This window comes from Podarcis melisellensis (genome assembly GCF_964234715.1).
Source record: "Podarcis melisellensis genome assembly, chromosome: 7".
Classification (NCBI taxonomy): domain Eukaryota; kingdom Metazoa; phylum Chordata; class Lepidosauria; order Squamata; family Lacertidae; genus Podarcis; species Podarcis melisellensis.
Genome location: NC_138539.1, coordinates 23,781,097 through 23,803,777, shown reverse-complemented (window position 1 = coordinate 23,803,777; position 22,681 = coordinate 23,781,097). Strand labels below are relative to the sequence as shown.

Sequence of the window (22,681 nt, the reverse complement as noted above, 5' to 3'; positions counted from 1 at the left end):
GGTCACCTTCTTCCCATGATGGAGAACTGAATATGCTCACTCCTTCCTCTGTACACATAGCATATGGGGTATGGGCACTCACATTTCATACTCAAGAGGTCACATTCCGGACTATATCTGTATTGGGGTTGTGGAGGGAGATTATGGGTGCTTTTTTTGTTAAATCATGTCATGATGTTTTAGGGGAAATGACTCATAAATAAAGAGTGTGCGTGTTTTTTAAAGGCATGCACACACCTCTACTTCCAGCATGAAATGTTTCCAGAGGGGCAGCCCCACAAGTCTCTTGCAGCAAAAACAACAGAGGCGGTCTACTTGATCCAGCTGTGCACTTTTTATGTTCTATTGTGCATCTGGTGAGATGTTAAACCAAGGTGACATCCACACAAGACATTTAAAGAACATAACTTCCCTCTCAAAGAATCTCAGGAACTGTTGTTTGTTAAGGCCACTGGATATTGTAGCTCTGCAAGGGATAAACTACAGTTCCCAAAATTATTGGGGGTGAGCCATGTGCTTTAAGTGTCTGGTGTGTAACGAGCCAAACATTCTTGTCTCACCTTCAAAGCGAGCACTATGTTTATAGCATAAGCCTCCACTAACTACACCCCTCTTCCTGCAAGGCATCGGGTAGGGTCTTTCTTTGCCAGGCAGATGGCCAGAAATTGTATGGCAGGCAGAAATTCAACTGATTAAGCCTTTTCTGGTATGGAAATACAGTGATGGAAAACTCTTCACCTGTTGATATTTTGTCTGTCAGACATCTTATGACACATGTGTAGTCCCCAATCTATTTTGGGATCTTACATCCTACCTGTATAAAAAGGACACAAATGCACACATGACCTGAAGGGTATGCAAATTTAATGCAAATTTATACCCTCTTTTGCAACTGAGGCAGAGAAAGTAATCTATATACAAGGTCCAGAAAATCCAGCTGAACCCCCCCTGCTCCTCTCATTTTGGAGAGTGGGTGGGGGACCTTGACTTTTACCCCAAAATCCTGCCCTAGCAACACTAGGGGGGTTATGACAGCTGTTTCTCCAAAATAAAGGTTATGCACTCATTTTTAAATAGGTTTGCCCCTCATTTATACCACTTGTGAACAATATTCATCGTGTCACAGCAAGAAAGGCCACAGAACTATAATCAAATTCTAGGCAACAAAATACTGTATTACCACTAATGATCTGTGTAAGCCAACTCTGTGAAAATGCCTTATTAATGTGAAAAGCAGTCGTTAGCAATTACTACTATTAACATACCAATGAGCCTGGAGACTTGCTTTCTCAAGGAAGGGACATAGTACTAGATGGTGGGCATGGCCCAACAAGTTCTGCTGAATCAAGGAACAGAGTAGTTTAGCCTTCTCCCCCAACCTGGTACTGTACAGATGTTGAACTACAACTCCCATCAACCCTGATCATTGGTCATGCTACTGGGGCTGATGGGAATTGGAGTCCAAAACATCTGAATAGTGCCAAGCAGAGGAAAGGTGGTATAGTCCAACCTTTGACAACCTGGCACCCTCCAGATGTTTGGGAGAACAGCTCCCATCATGCTGGCTGTGGTTGATCAGAGCTGTAATTGTAATGATGGTGATGATGATGATGATGGGGCAGTTGAATCTCACTTTTCAGCCAAAAAGGTGCCCAGAGTGGCTTAAGGGTAAAGGTAAAGGGGACCCCTGACCATTAGGTCCAGTCGTGACCAACTCTGGGGTTGCGGCGCTCATCTCGCTTTACTGGCCGAGGGAGCAGGCATGCAGCTTCTGGGTCATGTGGCCAGCATGACTAAGCCGCTTCTGGCGAACCAGAGCAGTGCATGGAAGTGCTGTTTACCTTCCCGCCAGAGCAGTACCTATTTATCTACTTGCACTTTGACATGCTTTCGAACTGCTAGGTGGGCAGGAGCAAGGATTCTAACCGCCCACCTTCTGATCGGCAAGTCCTAGGCTCTGTGGTTTAACCCACAGCGCCATCCGTGTCCCCCAGAGTGGCTTACATACCACCAATTAAAGCAAGACAGTTCCTGCCCACAGGCTTACAAGCTAAAACAAATGACACACATGGGGAAAGGGGCAGGAAGGGAAGAGTGGGAAGGAATAAGAACTCAAGCACCAATTCTTAAGCAGGCAGAGTTCAGAGTGCCTGATGGAGCTGGTCTGTCACAGCAGAACTGCTGGAGTGAGCCCTGCTTCCCACATCTCCCACTGAGGGAGAGATGTGGTGGCATTTTCTATGGAATGTTTTTGTATCCAAAGCACCCTGAGGGCACCAGATAGGCAATGACTGGTCTAATGCGACACCCTTGCAACAGTGACCAGACAGGTATCTCTGAGAAGCTTAAACCTTCCCAGTCTCAAAAACATCTGTGATTGGCACAGGCTGCCTCTGAACCTGGAGGACAGACACTTTCCCCGCTTAATATGCAGCATCACCACCTCACCTACAGACACCTGAACATCTGGCTGAACATCTCGTGGTAGTGTGATGGCTTACACACACACACAGAGAGAGAGAAGTGAATAGGCTAGCCGGTGTCCCAAGTGTGCGGACTACCTCTGAATGCACAAGGATTGTGAGAACAGCGAACTCACTGGAGACGGAGGGAGAACCATGAGCCGTTGTGAATCCGCTTCGGCAAGGGTCCATTTCTGAAAACGGACGAGACGCTCGCGGATCTCGCTGCTAAGACGGGAAAGCATTGCAAACCAGGCAATTTCTGGACACGGAAGCGTGACTCGCTGGCTCTGGGGCGTCAGCGCGATGGGCTCGATCGCCACTGAGGGCAAGAGAGCTTCATGCTGTGATGAAAGCATTGCTCATGACAGATACTCTTATCTATACAGAAGGAGGCTGGCATCTGTGGCAGAGCTGTGTGTAGGTGGGGGAGAGGAAAGGCACCCCCCCTCCCCGCACTCAGGCAGGAATCGGTTCCCCTCGCACACGTACGGACTGGCTGCCTTGCCTGCCCGCGCCCTATTTTCCCCCACCATCGATGCCCGCAGGCGACGGGTCTTCTGTCGGTCAGCTCGCCAACACAACACGCCCATTCCCTGCCTGCGCGCAGATCGAGTGAGCGCCCATCAGATAGTGTCGCCTCGTTGCTAGCCGTGCCAATCGCAGCCCCGTCCCTTCCCGTGGCCCAGGAGCACGATGTCTTTGCGAACTTCGACCTTTAGAGCAAAAAAGGTGTAGGGGGAGATGTTGACTGTAGGTATTGTGGAATATCATTATGATGACTATTAGCAATCTGCACGGGAATGTGGGGTTGGGGGAGACAGGTGGGTAGGTGGGTGGTGGCTGCAGTCGCTCTAGAGCGATCGGTCCCATTCAGTCCCAAGACACGGAGCCAGGCTAGTTTTTGTGCACGCGGAGCCCCTGCAAAACCTGCCTTCCCTAAGAAAAGGTGTACATGGAGCGCATCGCTCTGTGGATCCCCTCCTCAGGTACCTCTCAACTGCAGCCCGACCGGAGGAAGAAGCAGGCGGCGCCCACCTTGGGTCGGGGTGCGGGGAGGCGTTCAATCCTCAGGCAGGGCTTGCCTGGAAAGTGTGGGGGGATGCCGGTGGTCGCCATGACTGCTGCTGCTGCAGCAGCTGCCGCCGCCGCCGCCGCCTTCAACTGAGTCGGGAGGCGCGGCTGGAGAGGAGCTGTCCATTCAGCACCACGGCGCCGCGGCTTCGCTCTTGGTAGTAGCTCAACTCTCGGGCGTTGTAGGCGCTCCAGGATGTGAGCAACGCCCCGCTGACACCTTCTCCGGGAAAGGGGCTGTCTGCCTACTTCCATCACACAAAAGGTTAGGCGGCGGATCGGTTCCTGGAGCCAAGACATCTTCAGCCTGGATGAAGGACCCCGCCCCAGCGATGCTCGAGTGGTGCTGGGGGAAGTTTCACGCTCCCAAACGGGGTCGCAGCAGCAACAGCAGCTCTTGAGGTAAACGGGGGTATGAGTATTTAAAGGGCGGGGGTTCCTATTTTGGTCGAACCTGGGGAGTTGGCCGTCGGAAACCACTGTCTCTCCTCGCCCTTTGTTATGATGGAGAGCGAGAGAGACCCACACGCTTACTGAGAGGTACCTGGGAGGTAAAGCGAAGCAAGCAAGTGAGGCTTGCCTTCACTCCACTCGCCAGCGCTACAGACTTTGGGGGAAGACGCCTGCTAGTCTGTCACCTGGAGCTGTTTTGGCTGCCCATCCAACCATTAAAATCCATGCCCTATTTCCAGCAGCTCCACTCTTGCTAAAGGAGGGGCTGTGGCAGTCAAGGGCTATGCATGGTATTGTGCCAGTTACAGCACTGCCAGAGGATGTGCACGGAAAGAAAAAGAGGGGAAAGGGCCAAGGAAGCACAGGGTGTCCATTTGTGGATTTAGCACACGCTAAGCGATCCCCTCATCTGTAGTGGAGAACAAAAGCTACACCTTAAAGAACGGAGCCTCTTTGTTGTAATCTGTTAATATGTGTGGGGTGCTTTGGGTGTAAGACTATTAATTAAACACAAAAGGGTGGGGGTAGGAAGAATTAAGAATCCCCTCACTACTGGATAACACTGAATGCCTCCTTTAATTATTCCATAGGTCTTCTCTCCCTGCCCCATATAGATTTGGAAGACACTCACTATGACAGGGCTGAGTCTGAGGGATTTATCAGAGGCTGATTTTGAAGACAGTGAAATCAGCATCAATGTCGGAGGCTTTAAGAAAAAGATGAGATCCAACACACTGTTGAGATTCCCTGAAACGAGGCTGGGTAAACTGCTGAGCTGCAATTCAAAGGAGTCAATTCTAGAGCTTTGTGATGATTACGACGACACTAAGAACGAGTTCTACTTTGACAGGAACCCTGAACTTTTCCCTTATGTGTTGCATTTTTATAACACTGGAAAGCTGCATGTGATGGGTGAGCTCTGTGTGTTTTCCTTCAGTCAGGAAATCGAATATTGGGGAATCAATGAATTCTTTATTGATTCTTGCTGCAGTTACAGCTACCATGGGAGGAAAATGGAACCAGACCAAGAAAAATGGGAAGATCACAGTGATCAGGAAAGTACCACCTCTTCCTTTGATGAGATCTTGGCCTTCTACAATGATGCTGCTAAGTTTGACAAGCAACCCTTTGGGAAAGTCAGGCGGCAGCTGTGGTTAGCTTTAGACAACCCTGGCTACTCTGTCTTGAGCCGAATATTCAGTGTCCTCTCCATCGTGGTTGTTCTTGGATCCATAGTAACCATGTGCCTCAACAGCCTCTCAGACTTTCAGATTGTTAATAGCAGTGGGAACTCTGAGGAAGACCCTCGATTTGAAATTGTGGAACATTTCGGTATTGCGTGGTTCACTTTTGAGCTGGTGGCAAGGTTTGCCGTGGCCCCAGATTTCTTGAAGTTTTTTAAGCATGCACTCAATCTAATTGACCTAATGTCCATCCTTCCATTTTACATCACTTTAATTGTTAACTTGGTGGTGGAAAGTAGCCCTGCTTTAGCTAATTTGGGTAGAGTAGCCCAAGTCCTGAGACTGATGAGGATATTCCGTATCTTAAAACTTGCACGGCACTCAACAGGCCTTAGATCTCTTGGAGCCACCCTCAAGTATAGTTACAAGGAGGTAGGGCTTCTCCTGCTATACCTGTCTGTTGGAATCTCTATATTCTCTGTAGTGGCTTACACAATTGAAAAAGAGGAAAACAGGGCCCTGGAGACCATCCCTGCTTGCTGGTGGTGGGCTACAGTTAGCATGACCACAGTTGGTTATGGAGATGTTGTCCCAGTGACCACGGCAGGCAGGCTGACAGCTTCTGCATGCATCCTAGCTGGCATCTTGGTAGTGGTCCTCCCTATCACACTCATTTTCAACAAGTTCTCCCACTTTTACAGGCGCCAAAAGCAGCTAGAAAGTGCCATGAGGAGCTGTGATTTTGGGGATGGGATGAAAGTTGTCCCTTCAGTCAACTTAAGGGACTACTATGCCTACAAAGTTAAATCTCTTATGGCCAGTCTCACAAACATGAGCAGGAGCACCCCAAGTGAACTAAGTCTGAATGATTCACTGCATTAGTCTCTGGTTCTAAGACCAGTTTGCATGATGGAAAACCAAGAGCTGTATTTATGTGTGTTGTTTTTCCTCACCCTGGCATCTAATATCACCCATTAAGCACCATGGGCAGGTCCACATAACCATTCTTCCTCCACCACCATCCTTTTTTTGGCAGTAATCTTTCAGTAGCAATTCATATGCACTTGAGTCTTGTGAATGGTTCATCGTACATTCGGATTTAGAGACAACATGCATTTTGAAGTTTGTTCAGCTTGTGCTAGCTTGCAATTGGAAGTGTGTTGAACCCATCACAAAGCCATGGTGCACATAAATACCAACACATGCAAAGGGCCACCTAATGGGAAAAATGGTTGTGGGAATACACTTACTTTGGCAATTGTGAAGAATATAAAGTTTACTTACAGAACGATACGTGGTGCATTTTCATCTAGCTACATAGAAACAGCCTCCTGGTTTTTTCTATGCAGCTGTATTTTGTCTCCATGACGTTTAGTGCTGGTGATGTTGAGCTTCTTTGTCACATGCATATTTTGCTTTGGAAGTCCTTGTGAGAGACCCGAAAAGAATATTTCCAGGAAGACTACAGAAACAAATCACCTGCAAAGCTGGAAATGTGGCTATCCCAGTTCCATGCACGCTTGTGATACAGTAAAAAGGCCACACAGTTAAATCACTCCTTTGTTTAAGGCCATTATAAAGCAGCTATAACACCCAGATTGCATTTCCAAAACCACTTGCCGCTATCATACTTCACTAGTTAATTGAGGATTCACTTGGGGAATCACTGCCCGTTTATGAGAAGTAAAGCTGTTGTAACCATAATTGTGCAGCTTCAATTGAGTTTGATTATTCTGAAGAAATGGGAAGCAATTGTCAGCAACCCCTACCCTAAAGTGTGATAGAATATTGGGAGAGAGTGACAGAATGTTGGGGATCGATCAATAAATAGACAGATTTCCAAGACCATCCAGTAAGTGCATATTTTTATTTCTTCTGGGTGTCATTGATAAGACTCTCATTCACAGGAACTGATCTGTGATGACAGATTTCAAAAAGTTATCTCCCATCAGCTCCTGCTCCTGAAACATGCATTAGGCCACTCTCTCAAAAGGAGCCTTAAAAAGAAAGAAAGAAAATACCCACTTTTGTGCTGAAAGAATCTCCCTAGACATCAGAAACTGATACCAACTCTTAACTTCAGTATAATCTTTCATGCTCAGAATTTACATCTCTCTCTCTCTCTCTCTCTCTCTCTCTCTCTCTCTCTCTCTCTCTCTCACACACACACACACACACACACACAATGTCTGAGCTAAGGGATCAACATTAGAAGATATTCTTACAGCTGACTAGTAAAAAGAAATACACCAAATCCAGTGGTAAAGGCAGCAATGTAATATGCAAGCTGACAACTTGAATGGCTTTAAAATAGATTAGACAAATTCGTGGTGGATAATGTTATCAGTGGCTACTAGCTATACTCTGCCTCCACAGAGTATTGTGGACACAATCCTCTGCTTTCACAGTGGGAGGCATATACTTCTGAATACCAGTTCCTAGAAACCACAGAAGCAGAGAGTGTTCTTGAACTTAGGTCCTGCTTGCTGGTTTCCCACAGGTGTTTGGTGGTCAAGCATTGTGAGAGCAGGATGCTGGACTAGATGGGCAATTGGCCTGATTGAGCAGGCTTTTCTTATGCTCTCTGTTTCTGAGAGGGAGCCACAGGTTCCAATGAGAAGGATGGAGAGGACACATTATATTTTAACATTTGAATGGGAGGCCATTTCCTAAGGGGACCTAAATTCACGTTCAGGAGGCTTACTACGAAACAAATAAACCATACCCATAAAGAGAGCACAGTTCTATACATCTCTACTCATATGTAACACCCACTGAGTTCAATGGGGCTTGTTTACAGGTAAGTGGTTATAGGACAGTAGCTTCAAACAATTATCTCAAGCAACGGTTCCCAAACTGTTGTCTATGGACCACCACTGGTCCATAAAGTTCATTCAGGTGATCCACAGTAAAAATACAATAAAGAAATCATACAGCATCTAACACAGAACATTACATTTACTACAACTGGCAGAAAAACAATTGACTTGTCGTCCAAGACCCTCAGCATTTTACAAGTGATCCGGGGGCAGGGGGGATCTTGGGAAACCACTGATCTAAAAATTCTGGTTGAAGGAACCTAACTGATCTCTTAGGGAAGGTGGTTCCACACTACAATGTCATAATATATATGATGGCCAGTCCTACCATTAGACAAAGTGAGTCATGCTCCCAGCCATTTTCCTCTGCTAGAGGTCAAAGTGGCATATGCTCCATGGTTTGTCTTGCCACTGCCACCATCCTCTTAGAGGATATGGAGGGTGCTATAAGCTTACCAATGATGAAACAAGATTCAAGCGCCTGTTGAGTCAGCTTTAGTACAAGGAAAGGAGAGGGGAAACCATCTTGTCCTTTACCTCAGGCAGCAAAATACTCTGGGCCAGCCCTGCACATACACAAGGCTAAAGAGATGTTGGCACTACCCTTTGAGTCCATGCTTTCACCAACCCAGAAGTTCATTTCCAAGTTGAAAAATGCTGTGGCCTTCTCAGCTGGTGGCCCTCTCTCAGCTTGCGACAGCGTTCAAACCATATTAGATCAGCATTCAACTAGACTGAAAGTTGTTTGCATTGTATCCTGGAGTCTGGGTGGTCTCAGAGAATGTTTAATGCTAAATAGTCCAGCACCATACATTGCGTGGAAATAAGTCTCACTGATTTCAGCAAGACTTATTTCTACATCATGGACACATCCCCAATCTGGGGAATAAATTCTTCTGCACACGCACACACGTCCAAAACATCCCCCAAGTCTGAAGTGACTCTTACCAACATGTGTAATTCTGGGTGCTTATCAGGATCCTTGCAGAGCTTTGGATCATGGTGCAAGATTAGGCAGCTTTCATATTTAAGAACTTGTGTGAAAAGGACTCAGTCACTACTCCTGATTACTCCTATTTCTGATCAGGTACAGAAGTGTGGTGTGATTTACCCTCCAATGTGGCAGGACCATAGAGTCTGCCAGTTTACCAAATGGTTTACATGAACATTATGGTAAGGCTACTACTTGTTAAATGATTGTGTATATTCACAAAAATGAATGGTCCTACTTGTGATTTGTTGGATTTAGTGTTTTGATAGCTGCCTTGGACCGTGTCAAACCACATGCCCTTCCAGCTCAGTTATTTGTCTACTCTGACTGGCAGTGGTTCTCCAGGGTCTCAGGGAAAGTATTTCCATCAGGCGCCGCCTGATTCTCTTAAAAATGGAAATGCCAGAGATTGAGCCTGGGACTCTCTGCATGCCAATTGTGTGCTCTACCCACTAGGGTAGGATCTCTCCTTATTTATGCCTCTGTATTAAAAGTCAATACATTCATCAAACTAGAAAGACTTGCATTATTTACAAATTAAATCTTTCTCGAGCCATGTCCTCAGAAGAAAAATGTGAGTGAGAGATCGGGGTGAAATAATTGAGGGCATCGGGAATTATCCTGATGCAGCTGGAGGTTAAATGAGGAGTTTGTATTTCTGATTTTTCCCCCCCTAAGAAATCCTAATCCCATTTTACCACTGAAGGGTTGAATTGAAAGTGTATATAAATAATACAGCAGGTAGAGTTTTAGTACAGTATATATGGGTTATATACTGACCAAGCCAACCCAGTATATAACCCATATATACTGGTAATGTTTGGTCAGTAGAGTATGAGACTCTATAATTATTTATTTATTTATTTATTTATTTATTTATACCCCAGCTCCCAACAAAATATTAAAAACATGATAAAACATCAAATATTAAAAACTTCCCTAAACAGGGCTGCCTTCAGATGTCTTCTAAAAGTCAGATAGTTGTTTATCTCTTTGACATCTGATGGAAGGCTGTTCCATAGGGTAGGTGCCACTACTAAGAAGGCCCTCTGCCTGGTTCCCTGTAGCTTCACTTCTTGCAGTGAAGGAACCGCCAGAAGGCCCTCAGAGCTGGACCTCAGTGTCCAGGCTGAACAATGGGGTGGAGATGCTCCTCTTAATCTCAGGGTCATGGGTTTGGGCCCCACATAGGGCAAAAAAATCCTACATTGCAGGGGGTTGGGCTAGATGACCCTCAGGGTCCCTTCCAACTCTGTAGTTCTATGATTCTAAATGATACATACTTGAATTATCTGACCTGGGCCTCATCTAGATGTATGGAAATTGCTAAAATCCTTGTGGCAAAAATGAGGACCACTTACCGGCTTGAACCCAGGAGCGGCAACTGTGATGCGGTTCAGCAGTCAGGAGTCAGGGGTGGTTCCCTGGTCTTCCCGCACGATTGATGGATGATGTCAAATGCAAGCCTCATTCCAAAGGCAGCTAAAAAAATTTAAAAGCCTTACTGCTTTTTTGGCCAATGGCAAGAATTAATTTCTTTGGTATTAAAACAAAAAACTCCCTGGATTCTTAAACCAACTATCCTTTTAACTTCTAGCCCAAAGGAGTTGCAAGTTCCCTCCAGCTCACAGATTCCTCCAGCTTTAGTCAGGAACACAGGGAAGCTGCCATCTGCTGACTCAGACCATTGCTCCACCTAGTTCTACATTTTTGGAATGGGTTTGCAGAGGCTTCACGGGCATCTGTAGGAATTTTTGTGGGGTGCGGGTGTGACTAAAACACTGAAAGTTTCTCCTTTTTAAAAACCCGAGAAGAATAATGGCTGTACATTTTCCTCGTATCTCAGGTCCTACAGGTGCTAGAAACGTCCTCTTTTAAATAAATGAAAGCTTGAACTATTGAGATTATGGTTCATCAAGAAGGGGTATGACAACTATCCCCCCCCCACACTCTTTGCAGACACCCATAAGTGGCTTTCCAGAGTTTCAGGCAGGATTGACCCTTGGGCACACAGGACACATGCCCTGATGCTGAGATATGACTATTCCCCATTAGTCACATTTGGGGCACATAAATTAGTTTCAGATTATTCCCTGTTATAGTTTGATTATTGACTGAGGCTAGGCTTCGTTGAAACTGCAGAAATGGGTTGAAGTATTCTCGACGTTGCATTTTACTACGAAAAATGAATGGCTCGACAGAGACCAGTGTCTGTTTTTATTGCATTGTTTGGAAGAAATTTTCATTAATGCTTTTAAATGCATTCAAGTGCTTTGATTAATATGGGCTTAACAAATAAAACATGTTGCAGTTTAGCATGAAGTCACTGTCCCAGTTCAATAGAATAACAATGCTACAGTGAAACTTCTCACACCATGAGTTTAGAAAATGATGACTCATTAAGACTTTATTTTGCCAGTGAAACTGTTGGGTTGAAATATGGAAACTATTTTAAAAGAATGAGCCAAGCACACATCTATCAAAACTGTAGCAAACTGGACGCGCTGAATGCAAAATTCCCCAAACCTGGAGAATGACAGAAGAAAATAAACCACAGGCCAGTCTATGGCGTACATTGTTTTCTGAGAAGACCAAAGTGAAGACTTAGCCAAGTAAAGGACCCCATTCCTTTACAAGTAGTAACTGATGAAGCAGGAAAATAACAGGGGGTGGGGAGGTAGATACCTGGGTCACATCCATACCATACATTTAAAGAACATTTATACCACCTTAACAGTCATGGCTTCCCCCAAACTTGGTACCTCAGGTTAAGAACTTAATTCGATCTGGAGGTCCGTTCTTAAACTGAGACTGTTCTTAAACTGAGGTACCACTTTAGCTAATGGGGCCTTCCGCTGCCACCGCTCGATTTCTGTTCTCATCCTGAGATAAAGTTCTTAACCTGAGGTACTATTTCTGGGTTAGCAGAGTCTGTAACCTGAAGCGTCTGTAACCTGAAGTGTCTGTAACCCGAGGTACCACTGTAGTCCCCAGGTTTTAGTCCACTAGAGCAGGCTGGGCCTAGCATCAGATGCAACCCAGAGGAGCTATAAGTTGACAGAGGGGGAGACAAGAAAGACAAAGGAGGATTCCCATTTCTACCATTTTGGCCAGTCCTGTGTGAGGCACCGTTTCCATGCAGCAATCGTTGAGAGGGTCAAACTACCCTATGTATAAATAGGGATCCTTCTCGTGCTCGTTGGACATGGCTGGGGCGGTGCTGCTGCCAGTTACATCTTTGCAGTGTAATCATCTGCTCGTTGTTGTGTGCCTGCTTGCTCTCTCTCTCTGTGTGTGTGCCACTTAAAGGACACAAATCTGTCCTCAGTGGAAAACACTGAGCACATGTGACTATGACTGTATCTGTATAGAAATGGGATCTTTAGCATGTAAGTGTATTCAGATTAAGGCATTTCCAGCTGAGCAACTTACTTTGTAAAAAGGATTACAATTTGTTATGGAACTCAGGTTTCTAATATAAAGTCAACTTGTGCCACTGGGGGGGGGGGGAGAAACATATCATACATCCCTTTTGGCAGCCTAGGAATTGTTTTAGAATTTGCAGTGAAGTAATTAATACTTGCTCAGGTTTAGTGAGAGTCAACATTAATTATATTAGCTGTTAATTGTACTTTTCAGCAGACTTAAGGATTTTTGTTTTTTGTAGTGGCTTAACAATGTGTTTTCACTGATTAATTGATAAAGCAATTTGCAAATTCAATTCTATACCACCTTAATGCACTTCCTGGAAGTTCTTGTAGTTTCAAATATCAAGAAATTGATCACAGATTAACCCCCATACAATGTCTCCTGAATCCAATTACATGAGTCTATAGCCAATACTAAATGGGTGCTTTCCTCTGGAAAAAGCAGGAGTTAAATCAGCTGTGACTCTTTATTTATCATTGCACTTATTATTTGCATTTTCATTACAAAATGCACTCCAAAGCAACTTACTCAATGCATTCTTACCTCATTCTTCAGCAGAAAAGGCTCCCAGAGTAGCTTACACCAGATCAGTAACTAACAAGGCAGCCCTTGCAGGCTTACAGTCTAAAAGACACAACACAAAAGGAAAAGAAGAGAAACAAGCAAGCTCAGGCAACAGTTCTTAAAGTTACAAGGTTCTTATCTCAACCAGCTGAAATGGTAATAGTTCAGGGAGAGGAGAGCTGGTCTCTCAACACAGCCAATGGAATGCCTCGCTTTTCCATCCCTCCTTCTGACGGCTGATCCTAGATGACCACCGAGATTTTACATGCCTTAAAACTGGACTTCGGAGCTAGTTTGCTAGCAGATTGGTTGGGAGGCAAGTCTGAGTTATAGCAGAGGTGGACAAATCGTGGCCTTCCAGATGTTGCTGCACTACAACTGCTCCCATCCCTCCCTATTGGCCAAGCAGGTAGGAGCGCATGGGAAATGGAGTCCAACAACATTGTTTTGTGTGTGTTACTATGTTGTGTGTTCTTTCCCAGCCAGCCAGATGGGCGGGGTAGAAATAAACTATTATTATTATTATTTCTGTTTATATTGCAAAATGCCCTGTGAACCTTGGATGAAGGGCAGCACCTCAAGGACCAACATCTGCCCATCCCTGAGCTTCATGGAGCTTGGAAGTTTGGTTTTTCCCTTTTCCTCCAGTACTGGAAATACTTATTACCTTATATAAGGCACCTGGGCCTGGCACTGAATAGAAGCAACAAACTCCTACATACTTGCAGGAAGCTACTATAATGAAGCAAACACTAGAAATGTGTTCTCTATAATCAGTTATGGAGGACCGTGGGTGCCACAGTCTCAGAATGAAGTCTTACCCAGGCCCAGATATAGTCACAAGGGGCAGACAGTGAGCACACTTTCCTATCCAAAGAATCTCATACCTTGAAATCTGCTATTGTGAAGTAGTTGGAGACGAATTCATGGTGGAACAACCCAATGCTACTGAAAGTGACATGTAGCAACCCAAAATTATGATAGATACAAAAATAAAAATAATTATCACCACCCACCCCTCACTTGCACATCCCAGGGCAGGTTAAAACAATTTAAAATTCAGTATAGTGGTACTTTGGGTCAAGAACTTAATTCGTTCTGGAGGTCCGTTCTTAACCTGAAACTGTTCTTAACCTGAGGTACCACTTTAGCTAATGGGGCCTCCCGCTGCTGCCGCCCGATTTCTGTTCTCATCCTGAAGCAAAATTCTTAACCCAAGGTACTATTTCTGAATTAGCAGAGTCTATAACCTGAAGCGTCTGTAACCCAAGATACCACTGTATTAAAACGGTTAAAACAGATTACATTAACGGGAATAGGGTGGGTCCTGAACATACTAGTATACTAACATATACTAATGTTCAATAAACATGCTAATTTGCCAGGATGTGGACAGGTGGAGCCAACACTGAAAAAAACCCCAAGTTTTATACATGGGTATAGCCAGGATTAGGGACGCGGGTGGCGCTGTGGGTTAAACCACAGAGCTTAGGACATGCCAATCAGAAGGTCGGTGGTTCGAATCCCTGCAATGGGGTAATCTCCCATTGCTCGGTCCCTGCTCCTGCCAACCCAGCAGTTCGGAAGCACGTCAAAGTACAAGTAGATAAATAGGTACCGCTCCAGCGGGAAGGTAAACAGTGTTTCTGTGCGCTGCTCTGGTTCGCCAGAAGCGGCTTAGTCTGCTGGCCACATGACCCAGAAGTTGTACGCTGGCTCCCTTGGCCAATAAAGTGAGATGGGGGCCGCGACCCCAGAGTCAGCCGTGACTGGACCTAATGGTCAGGGGTCCCTTTATCTTTACCTTTATAGCCAGGATTTATTGGGGGGGCAGAACCGAGTTGTCTGTGATGCAGTTGGTCAGTTAATCTGGCATTTCCATTTATTTACTTGATTTGGGGGGGCAGCTACGCCCATGGCACTTCCTGATTGCTGAGGGATAACAGTGTGAATGAGCTAATGGCCTCATGTCCAGCTTGTGGACTTCCCATAGGCATTTGGTCAACCAATGTGAGAACAGAATGTTAGACTCATTTATTGACAACAGCAAAGAACTCCAGCAGAATCTTAACTAAATTGTCTTTCTGGAGGGGGGGTTGTATTTCATTAAGCTGAGTATTAATGAAAAGTGGTCCCTTCTGTTCCAAACCGCGCCCCTCCTTGCCAATAAACAGAAGGCACAGAGTTCTCATTTTCTCTTTGGTAGATTGGGGACTCGGCAAAGCAGCAATAATACTCAGAGGTGCTAAATCAATATGACATGACCTTTCGGCTCTTGCACAACAAGTCCTCTCCCCCCAGGCCCAGCTGTGCAATTGTTCCTAGTGACGTGCTTCTCAAACTGACTGTCCTTTACTGTATCGGTTATTTACTTTCATTCACAACAGGCTTTGTGGTTGTTGTTGTTTTAAGTTTCCTAACTCTGTCTAACGGCACTTGGATAGCATTCATCTTGCTGTCACCATTTCTGTTCCTTGGAACGCTCTCACACCACAGCTCTTCCTTTGGTTAGCTTGCCTGACTTTCAACAGAATTTCACCTGGGGCGAATTTGGTCCAGTGTTTCCACTTTCCAGCTGTGTGCAAGGAGGCAGGGATGTAATGACATCCCCTCCAGGCTTTTAGAAGTATCTTAAGCAAAGCATATCCTAAAGAGAGAACAAGTATTTTCCATCAGAGAATAATAATGTACTGTATTAAGAAAAGAGACAGCACATAAAGAATTATATAGAACAAATTGCTGGCTTCTTTTCTATCTAAGAGTCTCCCCTAAGCCTTCTATTGTTTTGTTTTAAACACTGGATCCTGTGTCGGTCCAGAAGAAACTTTTCATAATCCACAGACAGGCAAGACCAACCAAAATATCACAAAAATACTGAGCCAGCTTTTGAGTTCTCTGCAAACTTTAAGTTAAGCAAAATGGGGGAGGTGTTGGGTTGATGTTGAAACCCCAAAGACTTCACTTAATGCAAGGCTGAAGGTGGCATATGAGGGGAGATCATATAACGTATTTTTCGCTCTATAAGACGCACCAGACCACAAGAATACACCTAGTTTTTGGAGGAGGAAAACAAGAAAAAAAATATTCTGAATCTCAGAAGCCAGAACAGCAAGAGGGATCACTGAGCAGTGAAAGCAGCAATCCCTCTTGCTGCTCTAGCTTCTGGGATAGCCGTGCAGCCTGCATTCGCTCCATAAGATGCACACACATCTCCCCTTACATTTTAGGAGGGGAAAAGTGAGTCTTATAGAGCAAAAAATATGGTACTTAGGGTGCAGTCCTACATCCACTAGCCTGGGAGTAAACCCATGAAACTCCATAGAACTTACTGCTAGGCAGACATCAAAAGATCTGCACTGTTAATTGAACTACAGTGGAACCTTGGTTGTCGAACGTCATCCATTCTGGGAGATTGTTCGACTTCCGAAATGTTCAATAACCAAGACACAAAGGGCTATCAGCAATTTCCATTGAGAAAATTGAGAAATGCGCCTTGGAAGATGGTCGACGTCCGAGGTGTGTTTGAAAACGGAAGCAATTACTTCCAGATTTTCAGCATTCAGGTTCCAAAACGTTCGGCTTTCGAGATGCTCAAAAACCAAGGTTCCACTGTAGTTTCTACTATAAGAATGGGGAACCTGTGGTGTTCTGGAAGCTGTTGGGCATTGACCCCGGTCATATGGAATCAAATTCTATTTCAGCCAGGAAGCTCACACAGGAGCATGGGTGAAACAGCCACTTTTGCACCACATTGAGGTGCCTCTTTGGAGCTCAGTGTTGTCTGGCTTTCAATTTCATCTGGATCATTTTTTTAAAAATGTTTCCTGAATATATTTACAAACAGAAGCATTCTGCTGGGTAACAGCTTGTAATACAGTCCTTGTGGCCTGGATGAGATATATATCAACTAAGCTACATATACTCAAATTCCTAAATAGTTTGGTTATAAATTCTGCAGTTTTAAAGAGGAATAATACCCTCGATATCTATTACACAAACACTCGTATACACATTCCTGTTAACATTCCTGATTATTTCCCCTCCACATTTGACCATGGAACACCTGACAGCTTTGGGTATATAAACAGAGCTGATCATTTCATTTACCAGTTGAACAAGGTTTAGGTTCAGCAAATCCTTGCACAGAACAATCGAGTAGCTACCAGTAACTTAAGGAATATTGCATTATGGAAGATAAACAAACCTGGATGCCATCGGATTTCCCTTAAAGTAGAGCAATCAAGTCTTCAATATCCTTGACTAATAGAAGGGACCACTACGAAAACAGCCTATGGTTACATCCAGTCAACAATTTGTATCATATGTGCACAACCACAATCATCACACTTAAAACTTTTCTCCTGCTCAGAAGGATTTTCTACCAACAGGGCAGACATTTCTCATGCCCAGGGACAAATGAAAGCTTATAGTCACAGGAAGATATTCAATTTTTATTGATTACTAATTAATTATGACTATTGTTTTTTATTTGCTAAGCAGCAGATCCTCAGCAAGCATTGCATGAGAAAGTTGGGCATTGCAATGCAATGCAATACTTTACCCCTCCTGTTACCCTTCACACTAGCATAAAGGCAGGTATCTGAAAGAATTACCATGAAATGGCATTAAGTTGTATCAACTTTACAAACATATCCTGAGAAGTATATGGTGCACAGTGGCTCCTTCCCATCTCTTCATAAAGGTAAAGGTAAAGGGACCCCTGACCATTAGGTCCAGTCATGACCGACTCTGGGGTTGCGGGGCTCATCTCACTTTATTGGCCGAGGGAGCCGGCGTACAGCTTCCGGGTCATGTGGCCAGCAGGACTAAGCTGCTTCTGGCAAACCAGAGAAGTGCATGGAAATGCCATTTACCTTCCCGCCGGAGCGGTGCCTATTTATCTACTTGCACTTTGACGTGCTTTAGAACTGCTAGGTTGGCAGGAGCAGGGACCGAGCAATGGGAGCTCAGCCCGTCACGGGGATTCGAACCACCCACCTTCTGATCGGCAGCTCCTAGAATCTTGTGGTTTAACCCACAGCGCCACCATTGTAGAAATGCTCAGCCTAGCATTCCTTGCTGAGCTAGGAAACAGAAAACAGTTTAAGGAAATCCAAGAAGCACTGCAAGTATGTGGTGGGAATCTACAAAAAGCCATACAAAAGAATGGTACCCTTTGACTGTATCATTTTATACCTCTTGAGAGTTTAAAATAACAAACAGAAAGCTGTAGATACAGTGCAACAAAAGTGTACAGTCATACCTTGGAAGCTGAACAGAATCTGTTCCGGAAGTCAATGTATGTGGTGGACATATGGGAAAGGGCTCCATCCTGAGAGGAAATATTTGTTGAAATGAAAATAAGTACCAGACAAAACCCTTTTACATGTGCAGATATGGCTCTGCTCAGCCTTTTTACAGGAGATAACACTAACTTGCAGTTCAAACCCCTAATAAGTTCTCTTTCACTAGCGGTCAGGCTTGTACTAATGAGATACTGGGAGGGTGTTTCTTTGACAAATCGGTGTAATAAAGGATGGCAAATAGCACGAGGAAAAATGGACTAATAAATAAAATTAGCACAAGATTTGAAGCATGAAGACTCTTGAAGTAGATTAGAACAGCTTTATTACGTTCGTGGCTAAAAATGGAGGACTCCCCATTATAAAAAAAAATGTTTAGCATAAACTGTATATTACCTGCTATACAAAAGGTTGTCTGGGGTAGGAACTTACTACCTTACTTGGATGTCGTTTTTGACGTATTGCCAAAACTTCATCCTCTGCCTCAGTATGGGGTATTTTATTGTATGTTTGTACAATGTTGTAATATGATGTCATAATTTAACAACAACATTTATATATGTAAAAAGAAGAAGACGCTATTTCAGGGATGATCGAATTGTAAAGCAAGAATGTTTGGAAGGCCACAGATTCCCCACCCCCAACCTATGGTTGACTAAAGTGAAAATGGGCCGGCTTTTTGAGAGCACTTCAGAAAAGGAACATTTCATTCCCTGTTTTACTTCATTTTTTTAAAAAAAGGATGTTCCAAATTACCATTTCCCTGCTTTTACATTTAGCTGTTAACTGGTATACAAATAAGCACCGACAATTCTGTTTTATACTAGGGGGGGGGGAGAGAAAAGGCAACACAAATTATCTCTGAAAGAAAAATGTAGGCTCTCAAACTTCCAACATGTATACTGTTAAAATGTCACAGTATTCTCGATGGTAGATTGCATTTTTAATACAGGCAGTCTTGTGCAAAAAGGTATAATAGTTATCTGAAGGGAACAGGGACACCAAATAAACTATAAAACATCCACCTACTTCTACATGTTGCAATGTAATTTAACCACCAAAATCATCATAAAAACTTGATCAGACAATGTAATCACAGCTTCTTTCACTTTGCAGAATAGGTTTTTGGAATAGGTGCTTCTGACTTGATTTTGCTTCAAGTTCGGGATAGAAAATTTGTTATACCTTCTAATGAGCTTCAGAAGTAGTTGTTGGGGGGGGTTTAAGGCCCCACAAATTCCCTGCATATTGTAGCACACAGTTCTACCGTGCAGTTATACCTAAGGGAATTATTCTCAAACAATACCTTAAAAACAAGGCAGTAACCCAAATTCATAAACTTTAATAGTAATTGAGTGAGATCCAACAGAGCACTAGGTGGTGTCCACTCATCCAACACAGCTTCTCCTTACTCTCTGCCCCCACCCACCCACCCACCCACCTGCAGCTCCCTGCAGGCCCCAAAGGGGTGGGGCTAGAGGATTTCCTTTTGATGTCACCCATTGTGTGATAGAACTCATGATCACACCTGAACTCCACTATCTATTTCCCCCCTCCTCCAGTTGAATGGAACTGACTTTCTCACCAGTATGTTTTCCAAGTCATGTTTTGCCTTTGTATTACCTAGCCTCTGCCTTTTGTAAGATGGGCAAACTAAGAATAGAGGAAATGTGTTATTTTTCTGATCATTTTAGTCTCACTTTTTGCATAGGTCTATTTAAGGGAATTAACCAAGGTAGCAGAACATTCCTATCCAGAGAGAAAGTGAATATTTCTAATTTTCAGCCGCTATGTACAAATTACCGTATTTTTCACCCTATAGGAAGCACTCTTTCCTCCCCAAAAATGAAGCAGAAATGTGTCTGCGTCCTATGGGGCGAATGCAGGCTTTCGCTGAAGCCTGGAGAGTGAGAGGCGTCAGTGCGCACCGACCCCTCTCGCTCTCCAGGCTTCAGGCAGCTATCCGCAAGCCTTGAGATCCCGGCGGGAGTGCCTGACAGGCTCTCCAGGCTTGCGGGCAGCAGCCTGCAGCCCAAAACATGGGGTGTGTTCCGGAGTGCGCCCCGTGCTTCGCGCAGATGTCCGCAAGCCTTGGGAGCCCAGCGGGAGTTCCCGCCGGGCTCGCAAGGCTTGCGGATAGCAGCCTGTTCTGGGGGCTGGGGTCGGGGGAAGCTCGGGCTTCCCCCGCCCCAGCCCCGCGGCTGGGGGGGGAATATTTTTTTTCATTCCCCCCCCCAAAAAATGAGGTGCGCCCTATGGGCCAGTGCGCCCTATAGGGCGAAAAATACAGTACAAGGGATGGCTCTACTGGGCCCTACCTGTAGGCTCTGGTCTGAAGGCACAGTATATCACCTTGAGTTCTACTGAAGAAAGAAAAGGGTAACACATACATATGAGCTTCCCAGGAACATTTCACTGACTGTGGCAGATGTTGGAATAAATGTTGGAATAGATGTTTGATCTGATCCACCAAAGCCATCCCTATGTTTTTTAGGCTGGGACATCCCCTTACTCAAGACAAGCCTTCACTTCCAGGGTTGTGTTATGAATTCAGAACCAAAATCAACTACTCAGTGATAGTCCATCCTTCTGGCTTATCCAATGTGTCTGACAACTTGAGATAAACAAGGTTTTATTACAGAATACACAAAACAATGAGTACACCATTTTAAGCATTTTTCAAAAGAAAGTGCTTATGTCCAGTGTTGTTTTAGACTGTGTGCAAACTATTCAAGGTCCTTGTGACTGAAAATTATTACAGGGTGGGTGGTTTTGTTCACAAGACTAGGCTAGATTCCTCTATTCGGCAGATATCTCCCTGATGAGTGGTTAGATAAATTACTGTGGAAGAAGTTTTAAATGGCTACAACACATTTTGTAAGATAATCCATCATGCATCCATATTGTGTTAGCAGCCTATAATTATGTTTTCCATTGTTAATCAAGTCAGTCTTATTCTGGGATCTGTTTTCATCAGCTTAATAAATAATCATGTTATTGAAACTAGTGTGTGTAAGAATAAAACTGCATTGTTGTACAAAGTAGTTAGTTGGCAAGCAAGATATATGTCTGGAAATGCAGTAGTCTCCTGTTCTTCTAAATGACTTGCCAGTGTTGAACAACAAATTGGGACATAGGAAGCTGCCATATGCTGAGTCAGACCAATGGATCCATCTAGCTGAATATTGTGTAAATCAACAGTAGCCAACATGCCACTCTCCAGCTGTTGTTGCTATACAACTCCCATGCAATCTTTCCACAAGGGGAGACATTGATGCTGAAATCCAGCATCGCCTGAGCTCTGCGAGTGCAGCTTTCTCCTGACTGAAGCACAAAGTGTTTGAGGATAGGGACATTCACAGGGAAACCAAAACACTTGTTTACAAAGCTATTGTACTTACCAACCTTACCGTATGCTTGTGAAACATGGACCATCTCCAGCTCCTTGAAAGATTTCATCAATGGTGTCTCTGAAAATTTTTACATATCACTTGGGAAGACAGGCAAACTAATGCCAGTGTACTGGAAGAAGCAAAGATCAGTGTCAAAGCAATGATTCTTCCACATCAACTTCATTGGACTGGTCATGTTGTTCAGATGCCTGATGATCATCATCCAAAGCAACTACGCTATTCCAAACTTTAAAATGGAAAGCATAATGCTGGTGGACAACAAAAGAGGTTTAAAGGCTCTCTCAAGGCAAATCTTTATAAATGTTGACACTGGCCTGCAAGTGCTCCAAATGGAGAACAGCCTTTACCATATGTGGCATGGAATTTGAAGACGCTCAAACTCAGGACAAAAGGGAGAAACGTTCTAAGAGGAAGGCACACTTGGCAAATCCTCACCATGATCAACTCCTAACTGGAAAACTATGTCCCCACTGTGGAAGGACGTGTGGATCCAGAACTGGCCTCCACAGTCACTTACAGACTCACTTCTAAGACCGTTTTCATGGAAGACAATCTTACTCGGCTACATGTAATCACCAAAGAAGAAGACAACCACCATTATTCCTGATCATTGGCTGCAGCAGATGAGAGTTGGGAGTACAACAACTCATAAACTACTCCTGGGTATACTGACTGGTAGCAGTTTTTCAGGGATTCTGGCAAGAAACAGCCCTGCCTGGAGACTACGGTGACTGAACCAGCAAATTTTTGCATGTAGAGTATGCACTCTACCTCTAAGCTATGCTCTTCCCCTTGAACATGCATTTATTGTGCCCGTTCACTGTGTAATTTCCCTCTTGCAACTTTTTATTGTGTGAAGGGGTCTTTCAGTTCATGTATCTTTCCTACACAACCACACTGCTTGTGAGAAACATTAGCAAAGACATTCTTCAAAAATGTTGTTAAGTGTGCCCAAGAAGTATCACAGCATACTAAATCGCCAAAGGTGA

General features: G+C 44.3%; 1 protein-coding gene across 2 annotated transcripts; it reads left to right on the top strand.

The window, feature by feature from the left end:
• Window positions 1-2,680: 2,680 nt before the first annotated feature.
• On the top strand, window positions 2,681-6,461 carry KCNS2 (potassium voltage-gated channel modifier subfamily S member 2). 2 transcript variants are annotated; one of them, XM_081919931.1, is made up of 2 exons: window positions 2,681-3,194; window positions 4,580-6,461. In XM_081919931.1, exon 2 carries the CDS (start codon window positions 4,622-4,624, stop codon window positions 6,053-6,055), a length of 1,434 nt encoding a protein of 477 aa, XP_081776057.1. In that variant the 5' UTR covers window positions 2,681-3,194; window positions 4,580-4,621; the 3' UTR covers window positions 6,056-6,461. The 2 variants fall into 2 exon arrangements, with proteins under 2 accessions (XP_081776057.1, XP_081776056.1); XM_081919930.1 differs by having other exon boundaries at window positions 2,683-3,938.
• Window positions 6,462-22,681: the final 16,220 nt, after the last annotated feature.